General features: G+C 38.9%; 1 protein-coding gene across 1 annotated transcript in view; it reads right to left on the minus strand.

Annotated features, from left to right (window-relative positions):
* The window catches only part of LOC134349899 (collagen alpha-1(XXIII) chain-like), a 165477-nt gene that overhangs the window by 51275 nt on the left and 96054 nt on the right, over positions 1-18148 (minus strand). Inside the window, exons 6-8 of the mRNA XM_063054862.1 lie at positions 16726-16752; positions 3252-3278; positions 1088-1186 (exon numbers count right to left, since the gene is read on the minus strand). Coding sequence (XP_062910932.1) covers positions 1088-1186; positions 3252-3278; positions 16726-16752 — 153 coding nt within the window. The remainder of the gene's footprint in view (positions 1-1087; positions 1187-3251; positions 3279-16725; positions 16753-18148) is intronic.

The following is an 18148-nucleotide window of genomic DNA, read 5'->3' on the forward strand; positions in this document are numbered from 1 at the left end:
TTGCTGGGTTAATTTGAATGAAGGAAGATTTCCAGGATAAGACTCAGTGTAGAGCAGTCACCAGCCCTGTTGGAAGACAGATGAGGTGCACTCGGCCCATCATTGCAGAGCTATTGGTCTGTTGGGCCAAAGGAAACTGTTTCAGTCCCTGCAGCAACTTTTCGGGACAATCTACCCACAGAGCTCAGGGCGATCCATATGTGACAGCCTAAGTCATTGCAGATCTTCTCCACTGGATCTTCCCAAAATAATTTTGGGGGTTACAGTCACATCTCCCTAGTCCTCAAATCACTGCCAAAATACCTGTTCTTAAATGTTCACCTTCTCTACTAATGCAAGAGAACTTTAGCCATTGTATCAATAGCAGGCCTGCCTCACATCCAGAGCAAAATTGACTCATACGTTTTGGTTTCAGGTGCTGAAAAACCAGCTACAGCATTCATTAACAGAGACAAATACCTTTTTATTAATGAGCAGATAGTGAAGGGTGAGAGAAAGGACATCATGCCCGAATAAACACTTCTCGGGCTACCAGCCAGAGAAGAGTTTATTCGTCATATACGCCAGGAAAGCACTAGATCTTTTTTTCAAAATCATGCAAATTTCTGCATAATACCTTGCTGTCATAATGCACTTATCCTTCACCTTTCTACCACTGCACCACTCTCTCCAATCCCCAACTACTTTCCTTAGGTTTGTTAGACAAAACTGTTGCAAAATCTTTTCAGTTAGTTACAGGCCTGGAACTCATGTCTTATATAACCTGAATTCTATGCATCACCTATCAAAACTGGTCAAAATCATTATTTAATGACTATGGATAAATGTGAAAAAGAAATATCTACAGAAATGCCACGAAATAGGCTACTTACTGCACAGAACTATAAAATTGGAAAAGTTTCAAGTAGTAACTAGTTAATTATCAGTCGTTTTTGTCACCATCTGTCAGGAAAATGTTAACACCCAAAATTGTTATTATTTGTTAACCATTCAAAGTGAAATCTGACAAGTAAGAAAATTAATTACATAAAATGTGCTTCATAGTCTATATCTGCAGTGTTATATGACAGGTAATAAACTTCCTTACGGGAGCTCCTGGAAATCCACGTGGGCCATCTTTTCCTGAGACTCCTGAAGAACCTGTTGGGCCCGGAGGACCAGCAGGTCCAGCGTAACCTTGATCACCCTACACAACAAAACAAAATCAGTAAAGAGTTAGCAGTAAACAAGTATTACATTTTGGGCAATAGAATAAGGAGAGGCAACGTGAGCTGAATGATAATATTTTAAAAGAGAACCCTAAGGGTATAATGCACACAAATCTTTGAATCTTGCAGGACAAGATGGAAGTGCTGTTAAAAGAGGAAATGAGGCTCTTTGATTTATTGTTTGAAGATTAAAGTACAAATGCAAGGAAATTAGGCAAAGACTTTTTAAACATCAGTTAGAGTTCATCTGGATTGTGGCATTTAATTCTGGCCTTTACACTTAAGCGAAGATGAGGTTTGCTGGAATGTAATCAGTAATGATGGATGTCAATCATATAGAGAGACAGGACAAGTGGCGGAAATGTTCGTAACCAACCAGTGCTGGCACTATGGCACAATTCTTTTTGTTCCACAGCATTCTGTGGTTGGGAAAGGTAGTACAACCAGATGTAATAGTAAAAAGCATAGGACTGAATGGCCAAAGGAGAAAGAAATGAGCCCTGGGGAAAGAGCAGGGAAAGAGAAAGAATAGTTCAATTAGTGGTGGGATGAATGGCTACTTGTGGTTATTCACCTGTGATTTTGATGGCATTAACATCTAGTATTTTCCAATTGTCCTTTAAAAGGTGGTGGTGAACTACTGAAGTCTCTAAAATGAAGCTGACTCCCACAATACATAAAGGTAGGGTGTTTTAGCATTTGACCCAGAAAACCGGAAATATATTTCCAAGTGGAGATAGTGTGACTTGAATGAAAACTTCCAGGTGGCAGCATCTCTTGCACCTGCTGGCCTTGTCCACTCACTTGGCAGAAGTAGCATATCTGGGGGATCCTGTTGAAGATACACAGGTACATTGGTGCAATGTGTTTTGGTGACAGTCCACACTGTAGAACAAAACCCCAGGGTTAGTGAGACTGAATGTTCAGGATGATGGATGGAGTAGTGATCAAGCAGGCTACTGCAGCCTAGGTGCTTTTGAGTTTCTTGAGTGTTTTGGAAAGTACTTATCCAGACCAGTAAAGATAATATCATCTCACTATGATTACCATCTTTTAAACGGAAGAAAGAATTACAGGAGTCAGATGAAGTACTTACTACAAAATCAGTACTTAACCTGCTCTTGGAGCTACAGTACTCAAGTAGCTAGTTGTCAACAGTCACACTTAGATGTTGATGGAATTTGCTGATGGTAATGCCAATGAATGTGAAGGATAGGCAGTTATATCCTGTCCTGCTGCAGATGGTGGTGCCTGATTCTTGGGTGAGTCAAATGTTACTTAAAGAATATTTAATCTATTGAAAACATTAAAAAATTAAACAAGATGAATCTTGAAAAAGGATCAAAACATCAGCTAAAATCGATTATTGTACCCGGCTGGAAGCCTGAGAAGAATTTATTTATCAAGATTAATTTTATTTTTCTAAATAATTGAAACTTCATTTAATGATAATAGCAAAAAAAAAGGGAAAGTGGAAAATAGGATTTAAGTAGAAGTTTTGATTTTCCTTTCCAGATGACCTGAAGTTCTTCAGAGCCCAATGAAGTGTAGGCTTCATTGCAATGCAGGAAATAGAGCAGCCGATTTATACCCAGCAAGTTCACTGAAGTTGCAATATTGTAATCAGCAGATAATATGTGAGTGAGGCTGAATAAATAACCTTGGCTGGACTACATGGAGAATCCCACAGGCTTTCTTCATAACAATGGTATGGCAGAATGGGAACAAAGGTTAGGTCTGACGTTCAGTCCAACATTGCAGAATTCTCTCAGCTTTGTCCAGGAATGTGACGTTATATTTTCTGTTCAATTCTGACATTCTCTGAAAAATCATCTAGTTTTCGCATATTAACAGATAAGCAGCTATATATCTTTTCTCTACTGGTAGCACATTTTATCCCAAAACTATAAGCAAAAATGAATAATCATACTAAAAGCATTTCAATGATGAATATTTAAAAATAGCTTTATTAGATAAGAAAACATCAAGATTTTAAAGCATTGAATAAATCCAGAGGTTTTTAAAAATTAAACATTATTCTACCTTTTCTCCTTTTGATCCAGGAAGGCCCTAAAATAAAATAATTTGAGTGGATTAATGCATATTTTACTCAATTCCTCATTCAACCATCCTTTCTGAACACTCTATGCTAATTATTTGTCATCAACAAGATGAGGCCGGTAGGACTTGGAAATAAAACAAGTTTTCAATCTTGCTGCCCAGTGACAATCTCATGCCCACAGACACAACGTTACATTATATGCAGAGTAATGTTTCCTTCATTTGATTAGGAAACAAATAGCAGATTTAAGGACAATTATGAATGTTGCTGAGGGATCTGGATTGCCTCATCTGCTTTCAAGCATATATATGTATTTGTTATAAGAAGGAGGAATATGAGAAGTTAAGAAGAGTTCTAGTAAGTTATGTAGATGGGACCACAAAATGACAAGGACAAAATAAAGGACCAGGCAAAACTAATCCAGGTAGAACTTAATCTGGAAAAGTGAGGACCCTTCCTTTTAGAATTTCAGTTCGCTATAGTGGTTTTGAATCCGAGACAGTGTGAGCTCAGTAGCTGTTAAGGGATGGGAAAATTTATATCTTCACACGGCAAACATTAAAGCAATGATGCAAAATGTGTTGTCAAAAGTTCATGGAATACCGCCGTTTTTTAAATTCTATCAGGTGTGTTGTACGTAGCCTTCCTCAGACAATCAGTACATTAGTCTGTAACACAAGAAATGCGAGAAGAGGTGAAGAGGTTAGCTGAAACAGCTGGCCTGGCCAAACAAGGGGCTTGGACCTGGTGGGAAAGTGTTGAACAACGACATCTATCTTGGAATGTTCTGTGGCAGATGGAACCGCCCTGCATTTCTTTTCTATGCAGAGCAGCGTACGATCTGCTCCCAACACCTGCCAACCTCAGCACCTGGTATGAAGATAAGACAGACAGGTGTGCTGCTTGTGGCAAGAAGGGAACACTTCAACATATTTTGAGTGCATGCGGAGTCAATCTTTCCAGCGGCATGTACACTTGGAGACATAACAATGCTCTCAAAGTTGTAACAGAAGCGGTTGAGCAGACAGTACTACAGCACAACTTATCTCATGCCCCATGCTGCACAGAACATCGCATATCATTTGTGAAAGAAGTCTCCAAGTCAAGGGTGTACAGCGCAGGCTCACGATCAAGCATACTTTCTTCAGTCAATGATTGGTGTGTCAAGGCTGACCTGGACGGGAAAGGCAGTTTCCCAGAGCAAATAGCTTTCACAAAATTGCATCCAGATATAATCGTATGGTCTGACACCGGTAGAGAAGTGGTTATTGGTGAACTCACAGTCCCCTGGGAAGACAACATCGATGAAGCCCATGAGCGCAAGTTAACCAAGTATGCAGAGTTAAGATCAGAGTGCAGAGACAGAGGGTGGAAGATCTCATGCTATCCATTCGAACTAGGCTGCCGTTGGTTTATTGCGTTCACTTTCCAGAAGTGGCTGCGTGACCTTGGCTTCACTAGAAGAGAGATCAAGTCAACCAGCAGGACTGTAGCTGAGGCAGCAGAAAAAGGATCATCATGGGTGTGGACCAAGTATGTCCAGAGGGGCAGATAGTCAGAACAGTGTATACATACCTTGCAAACCCTCCAGTAGTTGCATAGACACCTGAAGAGCAAACTATCTGTTGGATGGAAGTGACCAACATCTATGATAAAGGCAGGTGCCAAGTTTTTAAGCTCACCAGTGGGAGGTGGTGCTTTAGCACTGCTGGCCCACCACCTCGAGGGAGTCTTGATCATAAGTGGGCTGAAACTCCTGAAGACAGGTGGCAGATCAACTGATGATCCCACTGGTGATAGCACAGGACAATTAACATCTTAGTCCACGTGTATTTTGTAACTAACTGTAGTACTGTTTTCCGTTGTAACACAAAGAACCTTGGGAAAGATTTGCAGGCCTATAACAATGGAGAAACCAAATGCTGATAGGGTAACCACTTCGCAGGAGGGATTTTGACTGTCCAGTTGCATGCCATTTTAACTCTTTGTCACACTCCCACTCTGGCCTTTCTGTGATCTGTGGCACTGTTATAATGTGGTTCAGAAATGACACATTTACAGACTCTGGAGTCAATACTGAATTCTCCAGCTTTGAGCAGTTTGTGTTCCATGTTTATTTCCAAACTGGCTATTTCTGCTGCAAGTCATCCACCACCAAGGAAGAGCTTTTCCCTTTCCACTAAAGCATGGCTACTGCGGACACCCCACAGCCCTGCTATTTACAATATATTATTCAACTTTGTCTGCCTTATCACCTCCTGGATGACTGGATAATCTAACAATATATCCCCACAACAATTCTGGCATCACCCTGTCACAAATATTCCATATGTCATATAGTTCCCTCATTTTCTTCACAACTACAAACTCCTTCCCAGTTCTGATGAAGTATCTTCAACTTTATGTGTTAATTCACTCTTTCCATGGATCTGTCTAACCTGCTTTGTTTCAGCATCTGCAGGTTTTTGGGATTGATAACCTTCATTTGTTTGTATGTTCACTTGTTATTAAGATGATTAAATAAAACCACAAACTGCATTGTTGTGTTTCACTTTGCACTGTCTAGCACTGTGGTATGCAACACAAATTTCTTCATTTACCAAATATTGCATTTTTCCAAAGGATAATTTCTCAGTGAAGTTACATAATGGTAAATCATTTACACCAAGTTATTAATCAATGAACAAAATATCTCTTTAGTTCAACAAACAATCTTACTTATGGACAAAAAGATATTTTAGCTCTTGGCAAAGGAACAGCGTCAGAAAATTACAATGCATTAATGTACATTTACCATGTAAGTGCACATCTAGCATTCCGAATACTTTTTTCCCACAAAGGTATGAAATGATTAATATATCACAAAATGTTTACACAAGGGGTAACATATAAAGTTCATTGAATCTGCATTTCCTGGATGGATTAGGTTTTCCCAATGAAAGGGACTTAGAAAATAAGGTCTTTGATGTGCATACTCACCACCATTGGGGAAGTACCCAAGTGCTGGGAAGGGAAATGCTGAGGCTAGTCAAGATTTTGTTGATCAGATTACTCTTCTGAAAGAACATCCCTTCAATCACTTGATGAGGCACAGAAAGATGGTGGTTAATTTACTTCCTCGTTTTTTTTTCTGTCACTTTCCTAATATTTCCACTCCATTTCTTATTGCCTCTTTTCCTGGGGTACTGCATTTATCCTGTCTGATTCACCCCCATCTCTGTTTTTCCATTGTTGTACATATTTGAATACCACCTTGGTTAAGGGGATACACTGTTTAATAGAGTTGCTCACCAAGAACCCATTTTCCCTGTTCTAAAATGATTGCCCTCCAGTTCCATAAATGTTGTTGTTGGTTAAAAAAAAGCACAATGAAATTAAATAACTAATGAGATAAGTCTTGAGATGACTTGATCCAACATAATCTGGCCTGTTAAATATGGAAGCTGGTTGCTCTGTTTATCTTCATTTCCTCAAACTTCATACTTGCTGCAAGTATCCTAAAACTATATGCTAAACACCTTAAATAGTCAGCAGGTTGCTGTTCGGGGTTTATCTATAAAGTTACATTCATTAAGTGTTGCTGGAGTTTGACTCACTGAAGTTTTTACGGAACCACATTCAGAGAGAAAGGAGGTTTGTTGCTACGCCACTAAACAAACATATGAGAGAGAGGAATTAAGGAAAAATGAGCCAGACAACATTCTGGCTACAGCCTGAAGCTGAGTGCACCAGAATTAGCCTCATTTCTAGACTACAATGATGATATTTACTTAACGATCTGGAAAACAGTCCAGATACACCCTATCCTCAAAAAAAAATTGATCCATCTGATTAACACCCTGAGATTCACTCACCAGCAAATCATAAACAAAGAAACAGAAGAGGACTTGGTTATGCTATAAAGGAACTCCTACTCACTAATAAATTGTTAAATGATGGCCAATCTGAGTTTTGCCAAGATCTCTCTACACCAGAACTAAGTATAGACTTGATCCAAACATGATAAGAGACCTGAATTCCTGAGATGAGTTTTCAGTGACACTCCTCAACTCCAAGGCTGCATTTGAACAGGTATAATATCAAGACACCTTAGTAAAATTATAGTCAATAGCAATGAATGAAAATCCTTCAAATATGGCTGAGATCGTTGTGTAACATAGCAGAAGGTAACTATATTTGCTGGAGTTTCAATTACAGCACAAAGACATCACTGCAATGTCACAGGCCCAACTACCTTCATTGTTTTAATATCCTTCTGTATGGTCCAAGGGGGAGTTGTTTACTGCAGATTGTGCAACACTCAAATCAATTTGCAACTCGTCAAAAAATCAAAGTTGGTTCTTACATCAAGACCTGAGCAACCTTTAGGCATGGGTTTATAGGTAGCAGGTAACAACTGTACCATACCAGGCAACGGCCATCCCCGGCAAAGGTACCTTGATGTTTATCACCAAGAGCTTTGGAGGATTCCACACAATTTGGATTGACACTTGGTTAGAAACTTAACTGGACATTTATACTGTGGCTATTACAGCAGGTCCAAGACTGCATACTCTGTGATGAGTGACCTACAGTACTTCTTGACTTCTCAAAGCCTTTCTACTACCTATCAAGTTTGACAGGAATATGATGAAATGCTCTGCATTTTTTTGCATTAAAGAAATTGGCTAACTGAAGGGAACTTTACCCAATATTAACAACAAAGGTGAGCTTAAGTGGAGTAACCATTGTGAGAATGGGCCAGCGTAAAAGTGGAGACTTGAAGCTTTGCCTAGAAAGGCTTCAGCAGGGAGGAACAGGTGATCAGGGTTTAAAAAAAATTCTATTCCATCCTTAGTAGTTTACTCAGTACAGGCAGGATGCTGGTTCAGACAACAAAATGCTCCTGCAAGCTGTGGGAGGTCAGGGAATCTTGTCGTCTCCCTGATGACCCTATCTGTGGCAAGTGCACCCTGCTGCAGCTTCTGGGGGTCTGAGGATGTCTTAGATGAGACTTACCCAAAGTACAGGCTTCTGATAGATGGGTGGCCACCAGGAAAAGCAAGGGAAGTAGGAAGCCTCACTAACAGATGTGCCTCTTTGGAAACAGTTGAGAGGGATCTTCTTTCAGAGACTAACACACTAGACAAGGCTCTGGCACTATGACAGGCGCTGAGGCTCAGTCTGACAGAGTGATAGTGATGGGAGACTCGTAGCTGGTGGGAGTGGGAGGGGGTCTCTGTGGCTGCCAAAGAGACACCAGGATGGTGTGTTGCCTCCTCGGTGCCAGAGTCAAGGATGTCTCTGAATGGGTGCAGAACATTCTCACGAGGGAGGGTGAAGAGGCAGAGTTTGTTGTACATGCTGGTACAAACGACACAGGTAGAACAAGGAAAGATGTCCTGCAGATTGAGTACAGGGAGTCAGGTATGAAGCTAAGAAGCAGGGCCTCAAGTGTAGCAATCTCTGGATTACTCCCAGTGCCACGTGTCAGCGAGATCAGGAATAGGAGAATAGGCTTGATGAACTTCCGGCTGAGGAGCTGGTGCAGTGGTCAGAGATTCAGGTTCTTTCACCATTGGGATCGCTTCTGGGAGAGGCAACCTGTACAAGATGGAAGGTTGCACAATCACAGAAGGGACAAGATTCTCTCAGGGAAACTTGTTACTGCTACATAAGAGGGTTTGAACTAGATTATTGGTGGGGGGTGGGAGTGTAACACTGAACAGAAACAAGTCCTGCGACAAAGCATTAGCCAGCGAGAGGGAGAGGAATACTTATTTAAATCCCATTTATTTCAATATATGAGGATTAACATGTAAAGTGGATGAACTCAGAGCGTGGACTGGGTCTGGGGACTGTGATGTGGGGCTATATTATAGACACAGTCCTAATAATCACTGGGAATTTGAAGAGTAGGCACGTAGAGAAATTGCCCATAATTGTGGGAGTAACAGGGTTGTATTAGTGTGAGAGATTTTAATGTCTTTGGTATTGACTGGGGCATTCAGAATGCTCAGGGCCAGGATGGAGTGGAATTTGTGAAATGTACCCAGGAAATTTTCCTTAAGCATTATACAGAGGACTCTACTCAGAAGGATGCAGTACTTGACCTCCTCTTAGGGAATAAGACGGGGGAAGTAACTAAAATGTTTGTCAGGGAGCACATGTTAGTCAGTGACCATAAATCTATTAGTTGTAAAACAGTGATGGAAAAGGATAGGACAGGTCCACAAGTTGGGGTGTTAAACTGGAGCAGGGCTAGTTTCGAGTGAATTAGACAGGATTTAGCAGGGGTTGATTAGATGAGCTTGTTTTAAGTGAAAGGAACAAATGGCAAATGGGAGGCTTTTAAAAGAGAGATCTCAAGAGTACAGGAGCAGTATGTTCCAGTTGGGGTGAAGGGTAAACCTGGCAAGTTTAGGGAGTTCTGGCTGGTGAGAGATATTGACGCTCAGGTTAAAAAAATGCAGAAGTATACATGAGGGAAGTATGTCGGGGATGAGTGAATCCCTGGGTGACTATAGAAAGATCAAGAATACACTTGAAATGGAGAATCAGGAGAGAAAAGAGAGAGTATGAGTAGGATCTGGCAGGCAAGGTTAAGGGAAATCTCACCCTTATGAATAAAAGAGTGTTAGGGAAAGACTAAACCCCTTTAGTGATTAGCAGGGCCACTCTTGACGTGAGCTGCGAGAGATGGGAGGGATTTTTAACAAATATTTCTCCTCAGTGTTTTCTGAAGAGAAAATAATTGTCACTTAAGAGAAAAGGGAAACAAGTGGAAATATTTTGGAGGACGTTCATACTGTACTCCCAGGGAGAAGGTATTTGCAATCTTACTGTCCATTATGAGGAATAAACATCTAGGGCCTCACAAAGTACATCCTTAGACTTTGTGGGAGATAAAGGAGAGACCCAGAGGCCTTTGCTTCTTTGCTAACCACTGGTGGAGTTCCCAAATACTGAAAGGTGTATAAAGGAACAACAGGCCAGTCAGCTTAACGTCAGAGTCTTGACACCAGAGATCTTTTCATAGTCATTCAGGGATTCTGGTTATGAGTTAACCAAGTTTTGTGCATAGGAGGTCATGTTTGATGGATCTTTTAGAGTTATTTGAAGAGGTAACCAATGAGGTAGATAGGGGAGGGCAGTGGATCTTGTCCATCTAGATGGAGCGAGACCTTGCACAAGGTCCCACATGGTAAGCTTGATCTGGAAGGTTAGGTCCCATGGAATTCAGGGAGATCTAGTCAGGTGGATTCAAAATTTGCTTGAAGGTTGGAAGCAAAAGGTAATGGTTAAAGGTTGTTTCTTGGAATGGAGGCCAGTGATAGTGGTGTGCCTCAGGGGTCAATACTTGTTATTTATTTACATGATTTGGGTGTGTGTGCACAAAGCTTGATCAGCAAGTTTGCACATTACACAAAATTAGATGTTGTTGATAGCGAATAAGGTATTGTAGGTCTTTATTTTTATATTTTTAAGCCCTTTGAGCCACGCCATTCCAGCAACCCCCGACAAACCTAATTAACCCGAACCTAATCACAGGACAGTTTTACAACAACTAATTAACCTACCTGGTACGTCTTTGGACTGTGGGAGAAAACCGGAGGACCTGGGGACAACCCAAACATTACACAGGATGGATGTATAGAGACCCTTTACAGGATTACAGGGAGATCTCAATCAGCTAGGGAACTGGCAGATGCAGCTATGTGTGAAGCAATGCATTTCGGAAAGTTGAACTAGAAAAGGACTTAGATTACAAATGGTAAGGTACTAAGGAGTGTAATGTCCCTATCATTAGAAACTTCCATTTCAGAGGAAGAAATAATAACTGCAATCTCATCATTGAATTCCGGTAAAGCACCCGGTCCGGATGGGTTTACAGTGGAATTTAAAAAATTTTTTTCCTCCATTCTTTCTTCTAAATTGTCTAGAATATTCAAGGAAGCAATCAGTTTAGGTAAATTACCACAATCGTTTTACGAAGCCTCTATTTCCTTAATTCTTAAAAAGAATAAAGATCCTACTGATTGTGCATCATACAGACCGATATCTCTTCTGAATGTAGACTCTAAAATTTTTTCAAAAATTCTAGCAACTAGATTGGAGAAGGTGTTACCTCAAATTATTTCTATGGATCAAACCGGATTTATTAAAAATCGCTATTCATCCTTTAATATTAGGAGGTTAATGAATATTGCTTATACCCCCTCATTTACTACCCCGGAATGTATTATCTCTTTAGATGCTGAGAAAGCCTTTGACAGAGTTGAATGGCCTTATTTATTTAATGTTCTTGAAAAATTTAATTTTAATTTGACATTTATATCTTGGATTAAATTGTTATACTACTCCCCGGTAGCCTCGGTTTGTACAGATAATTATATATCTCCTTTTTTTTGTCTTTTTCGTGGCACTAGGCAAGATTGCCCTCTTAGTCCTTTACTATTCAATATTGCTCTTGAACCTTTAGCAATTGCTATTCGTGACTCGCCAAATATTGTTGGTATTACCCGTGGAAATGAAATACATAAATTATCATTATATGCAGATGATTTGTTGTTATACATCTCTAACCCGGAGAAGTCAATTCCTACTATCTTAGATCAATGTTAGCTCAATTTAGTAACTTCTCTGGTTACAAATTGAATCTTAATAAGAGTGAATTATTCCCTTTAAATAAGCATGTACCTACTTATGGACGTTTACCATTTAAATTGGTTACTGATTCATTTATATATTTAGGGATAACAATTACGAAAAAATATAAAGATTTATTTAAAGCTAATTTTTTACCTTTAATTGATCAGATTAAACTTTTATTTACCAAATGGTCGCCAATCTCTTTGTTTTTGATTGGTCGGATTAATGCTATTAAGATGATCATTTTGCCCAAATTTTTGTATATATTCCAATCGGTTCCAACTTTCATCCCAAAATCTTTTTTTGATAACGTAGATTCAAAAATTCCCTCATATATTTGGCAAAATAAAAATCCTAGGTTAGGTAAACGGTATCTACAGAAATCTAAAAAGGAGGTGGGGCTTGCCCTCCCGAATTTTAGATTTTATTACTGGGCAATTAATATTCGATATTTAAAATTTTGGTTATGAGATTTGGACGTATCTTTAAACCCTCATTGGGTAAATCTTGAATCTAATTCATTACAAGGGTTTTCCTTGGGTTCGGTTTTAGGAACTTCACTTCCTTTTACTTCTTTTAAGTTCTATAAACAAATGAATAACCCAATAGTTAAGCATACTTTACGTATATGGTTTCAATTCCGAAGATTTTTTGGGTTTAATCAATTTATTCTAGCAAGTCCCATTATATCAAATTTTCTTTTTCAACCTTCCACGATGGATCAAGCTTACTTTGATTGGAAAACCAAAGGTATAATATCTTTTCGTGATTTATTTTTGGATAATTGTTTTATGTCTTTTGATCAACTCTCTAATAAATATAATTTACCCAGATCTCACTTTTTTAGATATTTACAGATGAGAAACTTCTTAATTACTGTTTCCCCTAACTTTCCACACCCATATCCAATGGACATTTTGGAAAAATTCTTAGATTTAAATCTCTCTCAGAAAAGTGTAGTAGCAATTATATATAATATAATTATGAATTTATGTCCTGATGCTTCTAATAAAGTTAAAGCTGACTGGGAAAGAGAACTTGAGATTAATATACCGACTGAAAAATGGGAAAAAATTCTTCAGTTGGTGAATTCATCCTCTGTATGTGCTAAACATAGGTTGATACAGTTTAAAGCAGTGCACAGGGCTCATATGTCCAAAGATAAACTATCTCGTTATTACTCTTATATTAATCCAATATGTGACAGATGTCATTCCGAGATAGCTTCTTTAACCCACATGTTTTGGTCATGTCCTTTGTTGGAGAAATATTGGAAAGATATTTTTGATATTATTTCAACGGTCCTAAATATAGACTTACAACCTCATCCAATTACTGCTATCTTTGGACTACCAATGATAGACTTAAATAATTTAACCTCTTCATCACAAAGGATGATTGCATTTCTTACTTTAATGGCTAGAAGGTCCACTTTGTTGAATTGGAAAGAGACTAACTCTCCTAAGGTATTTCATTGGTTTTCACAAACTATGCTGTGTTTGAATTTGGAGAAAATTAGAAGTGCAGTTTATGACCCCTCCATTAAGTTTGAAAAAACTTGGAGGCCATTCATTCAGCATTTTCATTTGATGTAATTTGATCATTTCCAAACTTGTTTTATTTCTCTGTACTGTTGTTGGAGGGGAATGGAGTTGTCGACACTAAGGTTTTCTTCTTTTCCATTTTTAAGTTGTTAGTTTTGCCCAAGTCTTTTAGTTTAGTTGATTAATTTTGTTTTTCTTTGGGGATGGGGTTTTTTTTTGGTTTTGTTTTTTTTTCTTTTTCATGATTTTTTTTCAGTTTTTTTTTGATTTGTATTATCCGTTGTCAGTTCTACATGATTGGGAGCTTTGTCAAACTTCAATATTTGATTTTACAATTACTTTTCCTAAGTGTAACAATATTTCTCCTACTATTTGTATTATTGCTATGTTTTGTTTCTATACTTCGAAATTAATAAAGAGGTTGAAAAAAAAGAAAGGAGTGTAATGGAAAAGAGACGTAGAAGAGCATCACAAGTGGACAGGCCAGTGAGAAAGTAGTTTAGCATGCAGGCCATCATCAGTCAGGACACCGAGTACAGGAGATGGGACATTTAGGTTGCAGTTGTATAAGTCACTGATGAGGCCACACTTGGAGTGTTGTATACAGATTTGGTCACCCTCTTATGCGATTAAACTGGAAGAGAAAGAGTGCAGAAAAGATCTACAAGGATGTTGTCATGACCAGAGGGCCTGAGTTGGCAGGCTAGGTCTCCATTCCTTGGAATGTAGACAGATGAGGGGCGACCTTGTTTAAGTGTTTAAAATTCGGAGAGGCTTTGATAAAGTGAATGGTAGCAGGCTTTTCCATGCATAGGGGAGTCCAAAACTAGGGGACATAAAATTAGGGTGAGAGGAGAAAGATTTGCAAAGGACCCGAGGGTGGTGAGCATACAAAATCATGGCTGATCTGGCACCAATATGACACTTCATAAAACACCATAGTCCAGAGTAAAATTGCATGTCCTCTTCAATTCAGAAAGATGAGGCACTATAATGTCAACTTGGCTGGAAAACTCACAAAAATTTTTCTCCTTCCATAACACACTTTTACAGCGTATTCTTAGCAAACTTAGTACATTTGACCCCAGAGTTTCTTCCAATTATATATTTAGCCATTACTAATATATTTTCACCACCAGAACATCATTTTACTGCATCACCTGTTACTCAAACTCTTATCCACATCTTCTGGTACTTCCATTCTTCATTGTTTCAACATGGTCCTGACTGGCCTCCTTTGGTCTAACCTCTGTAACTTGAAGTCTGCTTTCTATTTCCCCTCCGCTGCCTGTGCCCTCCTTTTTAAAATCCTGATCCTTGTTTTCAAATTCCTCCCTAGACTCACCCCTCCTGGAGTTTAATTGTATTTAGTGCACTAACGGATGCCATGGTTAGCTCTAGCACTCCATTAGAGACTACCAGAAAATCAGAACATTGGAAAAATTAACCTTAAAAAATTCAGGGTGGTTTTCTCTCTGATTGCTGTGCTAAATGTGACTTGAGTTGTTCCAAGTTGCTAAGGTTTTACTGTCATGAAATATGGGAGGTGAATTGCTGCCTTAAAGAATCCTCAAACAAAGGACGGCAGCATAAAATGTGGGAACAGTGGTAAGTGCCTTCAGTGTGGGTGGCAACACTCCCTCTTCCCAAGATCACCCTTACAGGTTGAGCCATATGCCATAAGTGCCTTCAATCCAAGGCACAAGCTCACTGTTCAGGCAGAGGCCATAATAGATCTGTACTGGGGAAAAGCGCTATGAGACCTCGCAGTGTGCATATTTTTGAAAATTTCAGGCAGATTACAAAACCTTGGTGTGTCCCAGTCAAATCATGACCCTTCTGACTTGCTGCAGAATTTTCTCCTTGTTTTATCGAGAGTAAATGTTATTGCTCTGACCTCCTTTGGTAAGGCAGAGAAGAACATGGTCAAGGATGATGACATCATCAGGAGCATGAAAGACGCTGTAAAACGTCCAACGTGCTGAGGTGAATGACGAACAGAAGTGCCTGGTCCAATTTCCTGATGGTGGAAATTCCACGAGAAATGGGCATTGTAAGGTACACAACAAATATAGGAAGGCCAACAGAATGGGAAAGTTTTTTTTAATTTAAGGTACACTTACTTCAGTCTGTACAACGCAGGATTTACTCAGATTTGGGCCTCACTTAGTTAGCACAGAGCAGGCCTCACCGCCATTGTCTGCTTGGGTATTCGAAGTCTGCACTGTCTGTCCTGCTCATTACTTAGTGCTCTGCCCATTTTTACTTGTTGGATTAAGGGAGGAACTTCAGAACATCTTGCACCTGATTGGCGGCTATAGTTTTCCTAAACAGTCACTTTCATTTGAAGCGCTACCAAGCAGCAATACATGACAACATTTCTATGCCTTTGATTGTTTCTTCTTGCGTACCAATCCCTGAATGCACATTTTTTCATCACTCTCCGAGACAATATTTGCCAGATTTCCTAACTGAGAAAAGCTGATAGTCCTAGTAAGCTGATAACTCAAAAGGAATTGATAATAGCCCTGAATGAAAGGCAATCAAAGCAATGAAACAAATTTCTGCATTACTTCATTGCACTTCAGAATGTTTAAAGGAGTCTTATGATCACATCCCATGATGAAAAATGAAATCTAAAAGATTGATAGGTGGTTTGTCAAGAAACAGTGAAGGATGAATTCAGCTGCAGCTACACGCTGTTCCATTAGTTAAACTCTCAGGAGGGTATAGGAGATCTTTTGAAAAATAGTTCTGGGTAAATGGTCTTCACCTTTGAAACTATTTTGAACATTATCTCTTTGCAACATCTTTCCCAATGTTTTCAAGCATTGGACCCAGAGAGGGGTCGGAGAACAGATGGAGAAAATGAAATGAGAGCTCAGCAATACCAGAGACTGTCAACCATGTACTGTTTGGTCTGCTCTCATGTCCTTGGAGTCTGAACAATTACTAATATTTTTCTATCTTAGTTTAATGTTTTGTTATAAAGGTCTAGATTTAAGGAAACTTACTAAATTTAACACGAGGAAACAAAATAATAAGATTAAGAATACACCATTAACACATTGAGATTAATATTAACCTGCTACATTTCTAGTAAGCAACAGAAAGGCATCCCTGAGAAATGGAAATTTTGAGTAAGGAAATACTTTATTTTCACATTGATTTTTATTTACTCAAACTGAACTATAATTCCCTATTTCCCTGCTCTTTCTATATCAGGTAACAGAAAAATAAGGCAGGATTCTTTTGAACACATATACCAGAAGGTACCTACTGGCTTTCCATCCAATCCAAGAGGGCCCTAGAATCCAAAACCAAAACAACACTTTAGGATGATTGGATTATTTAATGACCAAAAATATATCAGCAAGGCTAAGTACATAAAGAACTTGGAAGTAATAAATAGAGATATTTTTCAGTTTTGTACTTTGATAAGTATTATAAGTAATGAAATTAAGTACAATGTGACGTTACTCAAAAACATTAAAAATGCAATTTGAAAAGATTCTTCTGTATGCCAATTTCATGCAGATGGATTTAAAAGGCTGCAGTTGCATGAAAAGCAACACACATCAAAGTTGCTGGCAAACGCAGCAGGCCAGGCAGCATCTCTAGGAAGAGGTACAGTCGACGTTTCAGGCCGAGACCCTTCGTCAGGACTGACTGTTAGTTGCATGAAAAGCTGTTTTTGGCACCTATGAAGAATAATTAAGTAGTGTTGGTAATTCCATTATCCTTTAAAGATTTTATTAAAATAATTTTAACATATAAAAAGAAACAAGGATTATCATTGATTAAGGTGGCTGAAAAAATAATTAAATGCTTTGAGCTGAGTTTTCTGGGTTTTTTTTGGATCAGTAGGATGCCAAAGAAGAAAGCCAGTCAGGCATTATGCTCTGCTACATACCACTGTCTGAGAACTCTGCCACACCATACGTTAGTGGACATGAGATAATTATAAATGTGTCACAACCTTCCTACTATTTTCACTCTTCACCAAGACACATGGATTGTCAGCTAAGAAATAATATTGTGCTCAGAGTGAACTGGGGAGAAACCAGAGCAAGAACTGAAGAAGAGTTTGCACAAGTGTTTTAAGAGTAAAGCCATTCACAGGTCCAAACAGTTCAATGAAAATACGGAAGATATATTAAAAGGAGGCAGAAGATCAACTCCTTCTCCTGTTTCACAAATGCCTGAATTAGACAGTTCAGCAGTATATCATGAGAATCTTTATTTCTTCACCAGGATAAACTTTCTCAAACCAGTGTAATTTGCCACTATCTCCTACTTGTCTCCCTGTATCAGACTGACACTTACCTCCAAATCCCTACCAATAGGAGGACCTCTTTCTTTTCTAGTTGCTCAATTAGGATACATTTAAAAAAATACTATGCAGTATTGCCTAAATAATGGTTTCAGCTATGTAATAAATATCTATGAGAAGCTTTAGCCATTGGAATAGAAATACTTCTTCTTGGTCACTAAATGGAATGAGGCACAGCATACACACAAGTGCATATATCATGGAAGAATGTTTACACAGTAATCACACCTGGAAAACCTATAAACTCTTTGCTGATTGTGCTCTCCACTCCACTCACCTCGCTACAGTTAATGGCTAAGCCTTGATACAAGTATTTGGAGGGTAGTTGATTTCCAGGGCCATTACTGTCAAAATGTTCCCTTCTCACCTA

The sequence above is a fragment of the Mobula hypostoma genome, chromosome 7 (genome assembly GCF_963921235.1).
Source record: "Mobula hypostoma chromosome 7, sMobHyp1.1, whole genome shotgun sequence".
Classification (NCBI taxonomy): domain Eukaryota; kingdom Metazoa; phylum Chordata; class Chondrichthyes; order Myliobatiformes; family Myliobatidae; genus Mobula; species Mobula hypostoma.